The sequence below is a fragment of the Hemicordylus capensis genome, chromosome 2 (assembly GCF_027244095.1).
Source record: "Hemicordylus capensis ecotype Gifberg chromosome 2, rHemCap1.1.pri, whole genome shotgun sequence".
NCBI classification, from domain to species: Eukaryota; Metazoa; Chordata; class Lepidosauria; order Squamata; family Cordylidae; genus Hemicordylus; species Hemicordylus capensis.
Window position 1 is genome coordinate 48,464,501 of NC_069658.1, and position 13,108 is coordinate 48,477,608.

At 44.7% G+C, this 13,108-nt stretch overlaps 1 protein-coding gene across 5 annotated transcripts in view; it reads right to left on the bottom strand.

Moving 5' to 3' along the window:
- The window catches only part of ANKDD1B (ankyrin repeat and death domain containing 1B), a 62,027-nt gene that overhangs the window by 7,353 nt on the left and 41,566 nt on the right, over window positions 1–13,108 (bottom strand). For 4 of the 5 annotated variants that reach the window (XM_053299084.1, XM_053299083.1, XM_053299079.1 and 1 more), the window contains exon 12: window positions 8,746–8,841. The exons of the other annotated variant lie outside the window; for it this stretch is intronic. In XM_053299084.1, the coding sequence (XP_053155059.1) occupies window positions 8,746–8,841 (96 nt within the window). The remainder of the gene's footprint in view (window positions 1–8,745; window positions 8,842–13,108) is intronic. 5 annotated transcript variants of the gene reach the window in all.

Here is a 13,108-nt window from a genome sequence, read left to right on the forward strand (position 1 = left end):
GCGGCTCACCTGCTCCAGGCATAGCCCAGGCCCAGTGCTTTAGCTGTTGTGGAACAAGGCAGCTGCAGGCTGGCCCACTCGCACCCCCCCAGCTATGCATGACAGGAAATCGGAAGGAAGGGGCCATGAGCTGGCCACAGCCGCCATCAGAGCCCCGCCCCCCCCCCGTGGCACATTTGGTCCCCAGTGCAGAGGGCCAGACTTCTGCCCAGATGTCTGGTCCAAAGGGTGCCTCTGTGGAGCCATAGCTCAGTGGCAAAGCAGCTGCTTCGCATGCAAAAGGGCACTGCCCACGTCATCCTTTATTGCACATTTTACAAGGATATCCGTATGAATTTTATTGCCCCTCTATTAACGGAGTTTCCTGGTCGTACTGACAAGTTTTATTTAGATTATCTGCTGTCCAATTTTAATGATTTGGTTTCTGGTAACATGACCAAGTTTTGCTACATAGTTTGTAAAACTCGTAAAGAACTCACCTTCTAATTGGTTGCTACTGTTATTGTTCATATATTATACTGGTCAATGACCAAAATAAAGTTATCTATCTGCAAAAGGTCACAGATTCAATCCCAGTTATCTCCAGGCAGGACTGGGAAAGACTCCTGCCCCGAAACCTTGGAAAGCTGCTGCCAGTCAGTGGAGACAATCGCGAGCTAGATGGACCAATGGTCTGACTTGGTATATGGCAGTTTCCTTTCCTATGCCCCACCACTTGTGATTTGCACAGTTGCACGCTCTTAGATTCAGAGACCAGCTGGTTCAACTAGAGTGTGAAGCAGCAGCTGGTTTTGTTGAGGTGACAAACAAATGTTAGGAAATACATAAACAAGCGTAGAACTTCCTCTATGTTCAAAACCAGCCTTATTGCCACAATTCACTGCAGAGAGAATACATGGATACGGCTCTTCTGGCAGGAAGGAGGCTTTGCAGCAGCTTAAGGGTGGCTAACTTGAGGCTCTCCAGCTGTCATTAGACTACCATTACAATTGTGATTGGCAATGATGGGTGTTGTAGTCCAGCAACAGCTGGAGAGCTTCCAGATGGTCTACACTAGACCTCCTCACTTTGACCTTTGTGTAATCTGCCATAGGATGCTGGTGGTTATGTGCAGGTCAGAATGGTTACAGCCCTCAATTCCAGCTGGTCACACGCAGAACTAATGGGGCTTATTGCAAGGAATCTGGCATTGCAGTGATGGCGCAGAAACACAGAAAGAGCAATGGGGTATTAGTTCCTAGCTTCTGTTCATCTCCACAAAGCCATCTCCACCTTCGCCACCCATCTTTTTGTTTCCTTTGGAGGAAGAATGGCATATACATGTAACTAAAAAAACCAAAGACAATTAGGACTGCACAGTTTGCCATACCTTCCACAAGGAGGGTTGACCTAGCTCCCTTTAGTTGGCTTCCTTCAGACTGAACATGGAAAGGCAGACTGAACATGGCAAGGCAGACTGAACGTGGTGAGCCAGCGTAGTGTAGTGGTTAGAGTGCTGGACTAGGACTGGGGAGACCCGACTTCAAATCCCCATTCAGCCATGATACTAGCTGGGTAACTCTGGGCCAGTCACTTCTCTCTCAGCCTAACCTACTTCACAGGGTTGTTGTGAGGAGAAACTCAAGTATGTAGTACACCGCTCTGGGCTCCTTGGAGGAAGAGCGGGATATAAATGTAAAAATAAAATAAAAATAAAATAAATAATGCAGGGGTGGCAAACCTGACATCCTCCAGATGTTGCTGGACTACAACAACAGTTTGTTGTGGCTGGGAATGATGGGTGTTGTAGTCCAGCCATAGCTGGAGAGCCTCGGTTTGGCCACCCTTCTTGTAATGTATGAGAAACACTTTCAAGAATCAAAATGTTCTTCATAAAATATGTATTATTATTGGCTCTCACATACCACGCAGCAGTCTTTGGACATTTTGTGCACCACAGACACTGCTGTAGCTTCCAAACACAAGTTGTGCTAGAGCGCGCTTGTGCAAATGCCAACACTGCATTGCAAAATTTCCGTATTTGTGAGTGTGTGCTCTAGCACAACTTGCATTTGGAAGCCACCGCACCCACCATGTGCAAAATGCCGGTGGAATGCTGTGCAATATGTGAACCATTATTGACTGCAAAACCAAAAGAAATGGAAGCTGTAACAGCTTACATACATGTGCTTCATGGACTTCAGCCTCAAACTCTCCTTTATATTACAATCTCCCTAAGGCACTTGTTCCCAGGAAGGAGGTATGCAAGACATTTATTAACTGCAGTTTTGACAGTGATAAGCAGAGGTGAAACAGCAGAATAATGTCAGAGGTACACCCTTAAGTATAACAAAAAAAAAGGTAGGCAATCAAAACCTTTGTGGACGCCAGAGAAAGGCTTTGATTTATTGCTTAGTTGTTATTCTGGCAAGAACCAGAATATATTACAAAAGGCAGACATTTCCAGTATATGTTACAGAATGTGTAAGGTTTAGACTCTCAGGCAAGACTCTGATGGGTTTCACTTAGTGAAACACCTTAATCTATGCATTCTTGAATATGGCCAGAAGCCTATGCTCCAGACATTGCAGACCTAGCCAAGGTCACAGATTCATACAGGAATTTGCAAGCTGCAGATTATGTTACAAGATTAGATCCTAAAAAACCCAACAAATAATATCAGCATCACACTTCTAAGATGTTAATGCTGCAGGACACCCATGTGGATAGCCCTTCAGTTATGAAAAATACCAAACACACGTGCCCAAATCTAACAGGTGCAACTGGAATTCTCAACAGTGAATGAAGGGAAGAAAAGGCAGATAGGGCCTAATAGTGGGTAAGAACTATTAAAATATTTCTCTCTCACCTTATTCATTTATCTAAATACTAGCACATCTAAGTTGGTTCACATCACAAAAATAAAAACCAACTGTAGGGGGGGAAAGGAAAACAATAATAGCACAGCAGACAGTCGTCCAACATTTCAGAGGGATAACACCTGAGCATGAAGCTCGGCCCTAGGCCCAGTGAGGGCTCAAGACTGCTGTGTGCCTTGTTGGAGATGAACTTCCAGTGCATCGACCTTTTGCACCAACTGTCCTAATGACCACTAGGGGCATTGGGAGTAGAGACAGTGAGTCAGGGTCTCCCTATCTTTTCCTACTCTATGACCCCTGAACTGACTCTGCAGCACTTCCTGTGCTGAGTCACAATCCTTCCTTTCCTCCTAGAGAGCAGATGGAAACATCTCTCTCTCTCCTTACCTATCCATTATGTAGTCCTTTAGATTAGAGATAGGTCTTTCCTATCCAAGTGTATTTAACCAATAAATGTTTAGTGTTTAGTCATACAAGGATCTCCGTGTGTTTTCTCAAAATAGCTGCAATATCCAAACCATCCTCTGCTACCTACTCTGTCACTGGAGTGTGTGCTCATTCCTTAGTGCTCTGCTGTTTTACCTATTGTGGGTAAAAATCAACAACCTCTAACATGCCTGAGGCAGGGCACTAAATGCCACCACCCCACGGCACCGAACTGTGACGCCAAAAACAATTCTAGCAGCCATGTGTGCGGCGGGGGGTGGGGGTGAGCCAAGCAGGCCTCTTGCACCCCGTGGCGGCGGCGACAGGGACGGGTGGAGTGGGCGAGGCCACTGGGCCTGACCGCTCTGCCCAGCGGCCCTCGAGAACTCTAAGGCGCTCCATTGTGCCTGCACAGTTAGACTAGAGTGTCGCAAGCCTGTGACGTTGGGGCTTGCAGCACTCTATTCCAACTGCGTAGGCGTACTGGAGCACCTCGCAGTTCTCAAGGGCTGCTGGGCTGAACGGTCAGGCCCAGCAGCTGCTCCAGCTCTGCCCACAGCAGGAGGCCTGCTCAGCTCGCAACCCACACCCTAGCTGCACACATGGCAGCTAGAATTATTGAAGTTTCCAGTGGCGCAGTTTGATGCCACGGGGTAGCAGCAGCGGCATGCTTCTGGGGAGGTTTGTTTTAAAAAAACTTGGGAGGAAGCCCTTCAGGTCCAGGCACCAAAACTGCCTAGGTGCCCCCCTGTATGGGACACTATAAACCAGAGCTGCACAACCAGAGCCCTCCAGTTGTTTTTGTCCTGTTAGCTCCCGTCATCCTCAGCCACGGTGGCCAAAAGTCAGGGGTGATGGGAGTTGTACTCCAGGAGGCCTGAAGTTGTGCAGTCCTGCCATAAATCAAAGACCCAGGCCTCAAGCAGAAGTCTCCAAGTACCATCTTCTAAAACAGGGCTGCGCAGCTTAGGCCCTCCTCCAGATGTGGGAATGCAGCTCCTAGAATCCCCAACTAGTGGCTGAGGATGATGGGAGTTGCAGGCGAGAAACTCTGGAGGGCCAAAATTATGCAGCCCTATTCTAAGGCCTGCCCTCCAGGAAAGATAGGACTTAATACCCTTTTATGTCCTCCGTGAAAAGAAAAGAGTAAGACTCTTTTAAAAAAGCATTGAACAGATGTTTTATCTGATAAATATGCAAAGCGCTTGAAAAAATAACCAAAGTGGACAGCTTAGCTAGAGATGTGAAGGCATGGGGGAAAGTCAGTGGGGGAGGAGAATGGGTTTCTCCCCTCCCTCCCTAGGAAAAAATAGGTTTCCCCCAGTTTCCCCCCGCCAGGCCTTCACACTTCTAAGCCCACCTGAGGGGCAAAGTGAACATGGCACTATACATTGACTTTGGAGGCTGTATGTGTGTCCTTAAACCACCTAATGGCACAGCGGGGAAATGACTCGACTAGCAAGCCAGAGGTTGCTGGTTCGAATACCCACTGATATGTTCCCCAGACTTTAGGAAACACCTATACTGGGCAGCAGCGATATAGGAAGATGCTGAAAGGCATCGTCTCATACTGTGTGGGAGAAGGCAATGGTACACCCCTCCTGTATTCTACCAAAGACAACCACATGGCTTCGTGGTTGCCAGGAGTCAACACCGACTCAATGGCACACTTTGTGTGTGTCCTTGAGGAGGTATGAAGGCAAGGGAAGCTGAACTCACCCTGAAGCAGAAAAACCTGTAACCACTTCTGTTTCCTGGTATGTCTGTATGCAGTCTTGGTCATTTTCCAGATCTATTTTTAAATAACTCTTCGAAGGCATGATGACCAGAGAGATACAACTGGAAACAGTACATGGCAATTTATGAACCTAGCAAATGACTGAATTAAACTTCTGATATTGAACATAAGTGTTTAAAAATTAATACAGCATACCGAGCTTCCCAACACAGTAATATTTCATTTTTGCCCTCGTGCCTGTCTGGTTCTCTCATTGCTCTTTTGCATCCATAACAAATTAAATGGTATGCTAGCAGTAGAATCTTTGCAAAAAACACTCTGATCATTTGACTGGAATGAAGCACATACAATCCCAAACTGCCTATGAAAACTAGATGTTACAGCCATTCCATAATAACATTGACTCAAACTCAGACCTAGCTCTGCTTTTCTTGCTCAACAGCTATGTGCATCTAAAAGTTCACAGTAGCCCTCCTTTGCCCATTTTGCTTATAAACACCTGCAGACACGTATTCCGATGACAATAACCAGACTCCAAAGCAGCCATTCCATTCTCTTGATACAGCACATGACCTGCTGGTTCTTATGCCATTTCCTCATATGGAAGACAACTGCGAAGACCTACTCTTACATATGGATGCAGTTAACACTGTGACACCATGTTATAAAAGCCAGACCACTCCAGACTAATCTAGGCTGAATCTGTACTTCACGTTCTCTGCCTGCTGTTTCCTCCATCTTCTGTTTTGTTCAAGGGGAACAAGAAGGTTAAAGAACTCCAGCTGTGTCATCTGCAGAAGGGAGAGTTCTTTGTTTCTGATTCTCTTAACCTCAGACCATATGTACGTTTATTCATTTGAATGTATAAATGAATAATGCCTTATACACCTAGCTCAGAACTTCCTACACTGGGCAACATACTGCAGACTTGGAATACTTAGAACACAACATGCAGGGTTGTTCTTAGGGAAGGGCAAGCAGGGCAAATGCTTGGGCCAAGCTTCTGTTGCTGCCATGAAAATTAACTGAACGGGGCCCCCCACTGGCTGATTTGCTCCAGGCCCTGCACCCCACCAGCGCTCTCTATGTTGTCTCCCCTGACAACATGCATGCCATTGCGCAAGCGTGCAATGAAAAAATTGTGCAAATGTGGTTGCATGATAGTATAGTCATTATGTCCAATGGCTGTATTATCATGCAACCATGTTTACACAATTTGATTGTTTCACAAAGCACACTTGCATAACTATGTGCACTTTGTGTTACAACATGCATGGAAGTTTGAGCAGTATGTGAGCCACTGTGTTTTTTTCAAAGTTCTTTTATTCCAGCTTTTTTTGGGGGGGGGGGTACAGTTTATTTCAGGATTGCTGCAGATTGCCAGCAGATGATGCGAAGAATATTACATGACGTCCTTGTATGTCATTTTATTTATCATCATCATTTATGCTGAATTTTGAATACATCGCCATCTGGAAGAGCCTCAAATTTTGTTGTGTTGTGATATTGTCAGACCCAGAATCCCTGGGTCCCACAGCGATCTGTACTGGGACTAGTGCTCTAACTTATTCATAAGTGATCTAGAAGTTGGGGTAAGCAGCAAAGTGGCCAGATTTGCAGATGACACGAAGTTATTTAGGGTAGTGAAATCCACAACATATTGTGAGAGGCTCCAAAAGGATTTATTGAAACAGGGTGAGTGGGTGACAACATTACAAATGTGGTTCAGTGTAAGCAAGTGTAAAGTGATGCATATCGGGACAAAACCCCCCAACTTCACATATACACTGATAAGGTCTGAGCTGCCAGCGACTGCAGTCACCACTTTTCCAAACTAAAGAGCCCCAGATGCTGTAGGGCTTTTATACAAATGCCCTTATACAAATCTATGGTGTGGCCACATTTGGAGTACGGCATACAGTTCTGGTCACACCGTATCTTAAGGAGGACATTGTAGAACTGGGAAAGGTGCAGAAGAGGGTAACCAAGATGATCAGGGGCCAGGAGCACCTTCCTTATGAGGCAAGGCTACAGCTTTTTAGTTTGGAAAAGAGGCAACTACAGGAAGACATGATAGAGGTGTATAAAATTGTGCATGGAGTAGAGAAAGTGGACAGAGAGAAAATTTTCTCCCTCTCTCACAACACTAAAGCTAGGGGTTAGCCCATGAAACCGAAGGTCGAGAAATTTAGGACCAACAAAAGGAAGTACTTTTTCACACAGTGCACAATTAATCTATGGAATTATCTGCCATGGGATGTGGTGATGGCCACTAGCTTGGATGGCTTTAATAAGGGCTTAGACAAATTCATGGAGGACAGGTTTATCAATGGCTACTAGTCCAGTTGCTATAGGCCACCAGCCTCAGAGGCAAGATGTCTCTAAATACCAGTTACATGGAACCAACAGTAGGAGAAAGGGCATGCCCTCTCCTCTTGTCTGTGGGCTTCTCAGAGGCATCTGGCTGTTTTCCAGACTACAAGATTTGCAACGCTGTTGCAAAGTGTAACAGAATGAGGCAGTGGTTTGAAAGCGTGAGTGCAGCAATTCTCAGGCAGTATTATATGCAATGTGACAAGGTTTTGCCCATGCATATTGCCTGTCACTGCAGCAGTTTTTCCAGGCAGGGAGCTTCCATATTCCACCTCTGGAACGCATCCACTGGCCCCTCCTCCTCAATTTCAGGCCAACGGGGTTGTGGAGGGAGAGGGGGATCGCTGACGCAACAAAGCTTCTTTTTTAAAATTTTAAATTTCTTGGTGCACTTGCGCAAATCTGATGTCAGGGGGAATCGCCATTCCAAAACAATGCCTTTTGTCATTGCAGGCTTTTGCAAGGCAAACAAAGACAAAAATTTTATTTAAAAAATCCAATGGTGGAGAAGGAAGGAGGAGGCAGAGGGAAGGGGAATGCTCTTCCAATGAGGGCGAGCAATCTGAATACGTGGGGGGGGGGGATCGGGCTGCCTGGACACTTAGTGAACACATAACAAAACTGTTAGTGCATAATCTGGAAAACACCCAGGTGGGCCACTGTGTGAAGCAGGATGCTGGACTAGATTAGGCCTCGGGGCTGATCAAGCAGGGCTTTTCTTATGTTCTTAATATCAGTATGCACTCATCCGAACGAACAATTCTTAAAATCGGTTTGCCCCAGTAGCACAGCATAACCTTGGCAGAAAAATATGCTTGGATACAAGTGCCCTAAGAAAAATAACTTGTTTATTCTCAACCCAGCCCCATTAAGTGGCAGACTGACGAAAAGAGAGAAAGAAATGGTATGGTTGAAGTTTAAGGAAAGGACCTCTGAGAAGTTTCAAAACCTCCTGCAAATATAGTAGCTGACCATTTCAATGGATCTATGCTGAATAATTTTCCTTATCATTTAGGTCAGTGATTTGTTCCATTAGTTTCCAATATAATAGCAAAGAAAACAAACAGAAGCACAATGTTGTTTAGAATACCGAGAAAGTTCAAGAAGAGAGTTCAGCTTCTTACTCCATATCAAGTCAATGCCCATGAAGGCATAAAACAAAGCTGCCCGGCTGGAATGGGAAGCAATAGTGCATATCCTCCCTAGCATTTTATAGCAGCTTTGCAAACAGACCCACCTCAGAACCCAGGGCCTAGAGAGAAAACATATTTTGCAGACATCTCTTGCAGTATTATATACTGGAGAAATTGACCTGAGCAGATGGGTAGATTACTCAGAGTTGCTTCTTACCCGTTTGTAGGTGTAATATCTCTCTGCTTTTATAATCATATCTACGATCAAAGCATGATTGCTCCTGGAAGCTACAGCTAGTGCAGTTTTTCCTTGCTGAAAATACAAACAATGAATCAATAAAAACAGGCAAGAAAACATAGGCCACAGATGAGAAACAGAAATATATTGGCAGCCAGTTATAGAATTATCTGTACAGCTAGCTACTATTCGAGCATGCAAAGTGTAGAATCCAGTAACAGAATGCACAAACGGATGCGTGTTTCAAATTCCTGAAAATTAAAAATGATGTAATCCTTATGCATAGTGGGGTGTGCACAGCAGCACACACACAATCTTTTATCACAGGGAACTGCAAACACAGCAGAACTCTTTCAGCGCTTATTGCCATTCACCTTCAACCCTATTATGTTCCAAATGCAATTCCACATTTTAATTGGCAATGCTAAGTGTCAAAAAGGCAAGCCCTGAATTCCTATGGGCTCTTTTTCCTTCAAGGTCTACTCCTTAAAAAAAGGTTAAAGTCTACTACAAACACATGTAGCTATAGTTTAAACCTTTTACTGCCATCTCTTCTGCCCACATTCCATAGGGAAGCATGAATATGAATAACATTATATAATGGCAACAATATACGCAAACTCCCGTACTCCAGATGAAAATTTTAGACCCCTTTAATGCATAAATAAAAGCTCTTCCAACTCAAGCAAATGTGTTTCTTTGTCCATACATCATTGTCAATGCTTTATTTCAAGCAGCTAAAAAACTCAAGTTTAAATACAGTGACTGAAACTAAATGACCAATCCAAGGGCAGGATCAGAGGGGAGGAGGGGGAGAACGAAGAGATGAGTGGCTCTTCACAAAATTAACTCTTTTATGGGGAAATAAATTCCATGTCTGTAACTGCTCAATATACATAGCCTCCTTAATCTTACGCTTCACTACATTTCCTTCACTAGCCAGAATAAATACCTTTGTTTGTACAGCTCTTTCTTCATGGTTCTCTTTCATACGTTTAGCCCAGGATTTCAAATGGTCTTTATTATGTTGCATATCTGCTAAATGCTTTTTATACCTTTTTAATCAGGGGTCTCCCTGTCTCTCCAATATAAAATTATCCACATTTCACACATACAATCTTATACACTGTTCCCTTTGCTTCACACCAACCTTCTTCATTATCACATATCAAACAATCCCTTCTCTCCCATTTGCAATCATAAAGTCTGGACTTGACCAGATGCTGTTTTAATCCATGTTTTCTATGGCTCTTTTGTGTTTGTCAGATGAATCTATTAGTCACATAAGGAACTTTTCTTTTAGACAACCCCACCTTCTAATCTGATAAAACTCCCACAGCTCTCTGTATATCATTCATCACTAACTGCTGTCTAATCATCCACAGGTGTGCTGACTTACTGTTCATTATTAACTCTTTCTTTGCTGGTTTTCTATACCATCTGGTCTCAGTGCCACCCCCCTCAACTATATTTCTGTGTCCAAGAATGGTAAACATTACTGACCATTTGGCTGTTCCCTGGTCAGTTTTACACTCCCCATAATAAAGACCATAATAAATAACAGCAAGCAAGCAAGAAAACCATTTGAAACCCTGGGCTAAACATATGAAAGAGAAACGTGAAGGAAGAGCTGTACAAAGGTGCCTATTCTGGCTAATGAAGGTAAAGTAGTGAAGCGTAAGATTAAGGAGGCTATGTATAGTTTTGTTAACAGATTCAGACAGAGTATAATATTTTATTCTAATTTCCCTTCAAGGAAGGGCCGTGGAGTTATTCCATGGTATCCTTAAAACACATCTGCAAAGTGGGTTAGGTTAACTGTTAATGACTAGCCAAAGGCAAGTGAGTTATTCATGGCTGCACAGGGATTTGAACTTGCATTTCACACACACTAGCTGCTATACCATACTGGCTCATTAATTAAGCCATTGCTCACAAAAGGTACAATAAACAGTCGTCTCTGGAACTGCCACAGTTTTTACTTTTTGTCTTTTGTTTTACTTTTTGTCTAAAGCTTCAGATGGCTACAATTTGCACATTCGTTAGATGCTTTGATGTGGAGAAACAACAAAGTCTGTATTAATGCACGTGGAACTAAATGAGAGAGTTAGGAAAACCGATAGGAATAGCAACTCACTGACAGGGAAGATACAGATGAAAGGAACAGCAATCAAGAAGTAACCCCTGCAAACTTGGCAAAGAGGCAACTTTTTAACATGGTGATTCTCTTTATTTAGCAGGGAGAGAGTAACTGGCCCTATCCACCTCCAGCACAGTACCTTCAGTGACTGGTGTCTATCATCTGTTTCTTTTTAGATTGTGAGCCCTTTAGGGACAGGGAGCCATCTTATTTATTATTTCTCTGTGTAAACCGCCCTGAGTCATTTTTGGAAGGGCGGTATAGAAATCGAATGAATGAATGAATAAATATAGTGCCTCAGCACAAAAGCAGATAGCAAGAGGGTGGCTTCACATGATTGCTGGCAAGACTGGCTCCTGGGAAGATGTCGGGAACCGAGCATGCACTCCCAGCAGGTGTGTTGTGTGACCCTGCCCAAGTCTGGTTCTTGAGCCACCTACCCAACTTTCTCCACACAGCTTCAAATCTTATTTCTAATTTTCCTTCAAGGAAGGGACATGGGGTTATTCCATGTTATCCTTAAAACATATCTGAAAAGTAGGTTAGGTTGACAGTTAATGACTAGCCAAAGGCAAGTGAGTTGCCTTTGGCTAGTCCACACCTTCAAATTGCATGAAGCTTGGAGAATGTTGGGCAGAAGCCTGTAAACTGTTGCGGAGGGATAGCTCATGAGCTGCACGTACAACTAATATCTATATACTGCTTTTCAGCAAAAGTTCCCAAAGCAGTTTACATGGATATAAACAAACAAACAAACAAACAAAATAGCTCCCTGCCCCAAAGGGCTCACAATCTTAAAAATAAATAAATAAATAAGACTGGAGAGATGCTGTACTGGGGAGGGATAGGACAGCACCTGGCTATCCTGTGCTGTTGTGTGGATAGCTCATGAGCCGGACTTGGCAGGTTCACACGACCTGCCCGCCAGGAGTGTGTGCTCTCACTTCCCGTTCCCGACATCTTCCCAGGCACAGACCTGCTAGCAGTAGTGTGAAGCTGCTCAGAGAGAGAGAGAATATAATAGGGATGTGCCTGGAACTGTTCCGGAGGTGGCGAGGGTGTTCCCTTAAGGGCAGGGGAGGGTGCATTCATCCCTTTTGCCACATTTCCCCCGCCAGCGCTCCATTGTTTTAAAGCCCCTCGGGGCAGCAGTGTTCCTCCCTGCTGCCCCACTGCCCTCATCAGTAGTGGTTGGAAGTACCAGGCGCGCATGCGCCCGTCACGTGCTTGCATGGCAGATTGGCACCCCCGCTGCCTCCAGAATGCCGAAATGGTCCCGGTAGCCAAAATGTTTCGGGGGCCTCTATAATGGTATCGAAAAGTTTCAGGCTCAAGCCTAGAACAGAAGGGATACAGAGTACAGAAGGTTTGGTGGGCTTGTTTGATTTTGGGAAAAGCTTGTTTTAGATAATACCTGGCTGACTTGATATTGGTAACAAGCACCTCTTGCAACAAAGCCTACTGAAACATCTTGTGTCTCATCAACAACCATCATTTAAACAACCATAATTTAAGAATTCACATAAGAATAGGAACATAGGAAGCTGCTATATACTCAGTCAGACCATTGGTCTATCTAGCTCAGTATTGTCTTCACAGACTGGCAGCAGCTTCTCCAAGGTTGCTGGCAACCTCGAGTCTCTCTCAGCCCTATCTTGGAGAAGCTAGGGAGGGAACTTTTAAACCTTCTGCTCTTCCCAGAGCGGCTTCATCCCCTGAGGGGAATATCTTACAGTGCTCACACATCAAGTCTCCCATTCATATGCAACCAGGGCAGACTCTATTTAGCTAAGGGGACAAGTCATGCTTGCTACCACAAGACCAGCAGTCCTCTCCAAGAAACTCTCATTGTAAATATACTTACATTTGGTGTGGGGGTGTGTGCGGCAGTGGATGCTAAAACATAAGAACAGCCCTGCTGGATCAGGCCCAAGGCCCATCTAGTCCACCATCCTGTTTCACACAGTGACCCACCAGATGCCTCTGGAAGGCTACAGTCAGGAGTTGAGGGCATGCCCTCTCCCCTGCTGTTACTCCCAGGCAACTGGTCCTCAGAGGCATCCTGACTCTGAGGCTGAAGGTGGCCTATAGCCCTCCGACTAGTAGCCGATGATAGACCTCTCCTCCATGAAGTTATCCAAACCCTTCTTAAAGCCATCCAGGTTGTTGGCTAGCACCACATCTTGTGGCAGAGAATTCCAC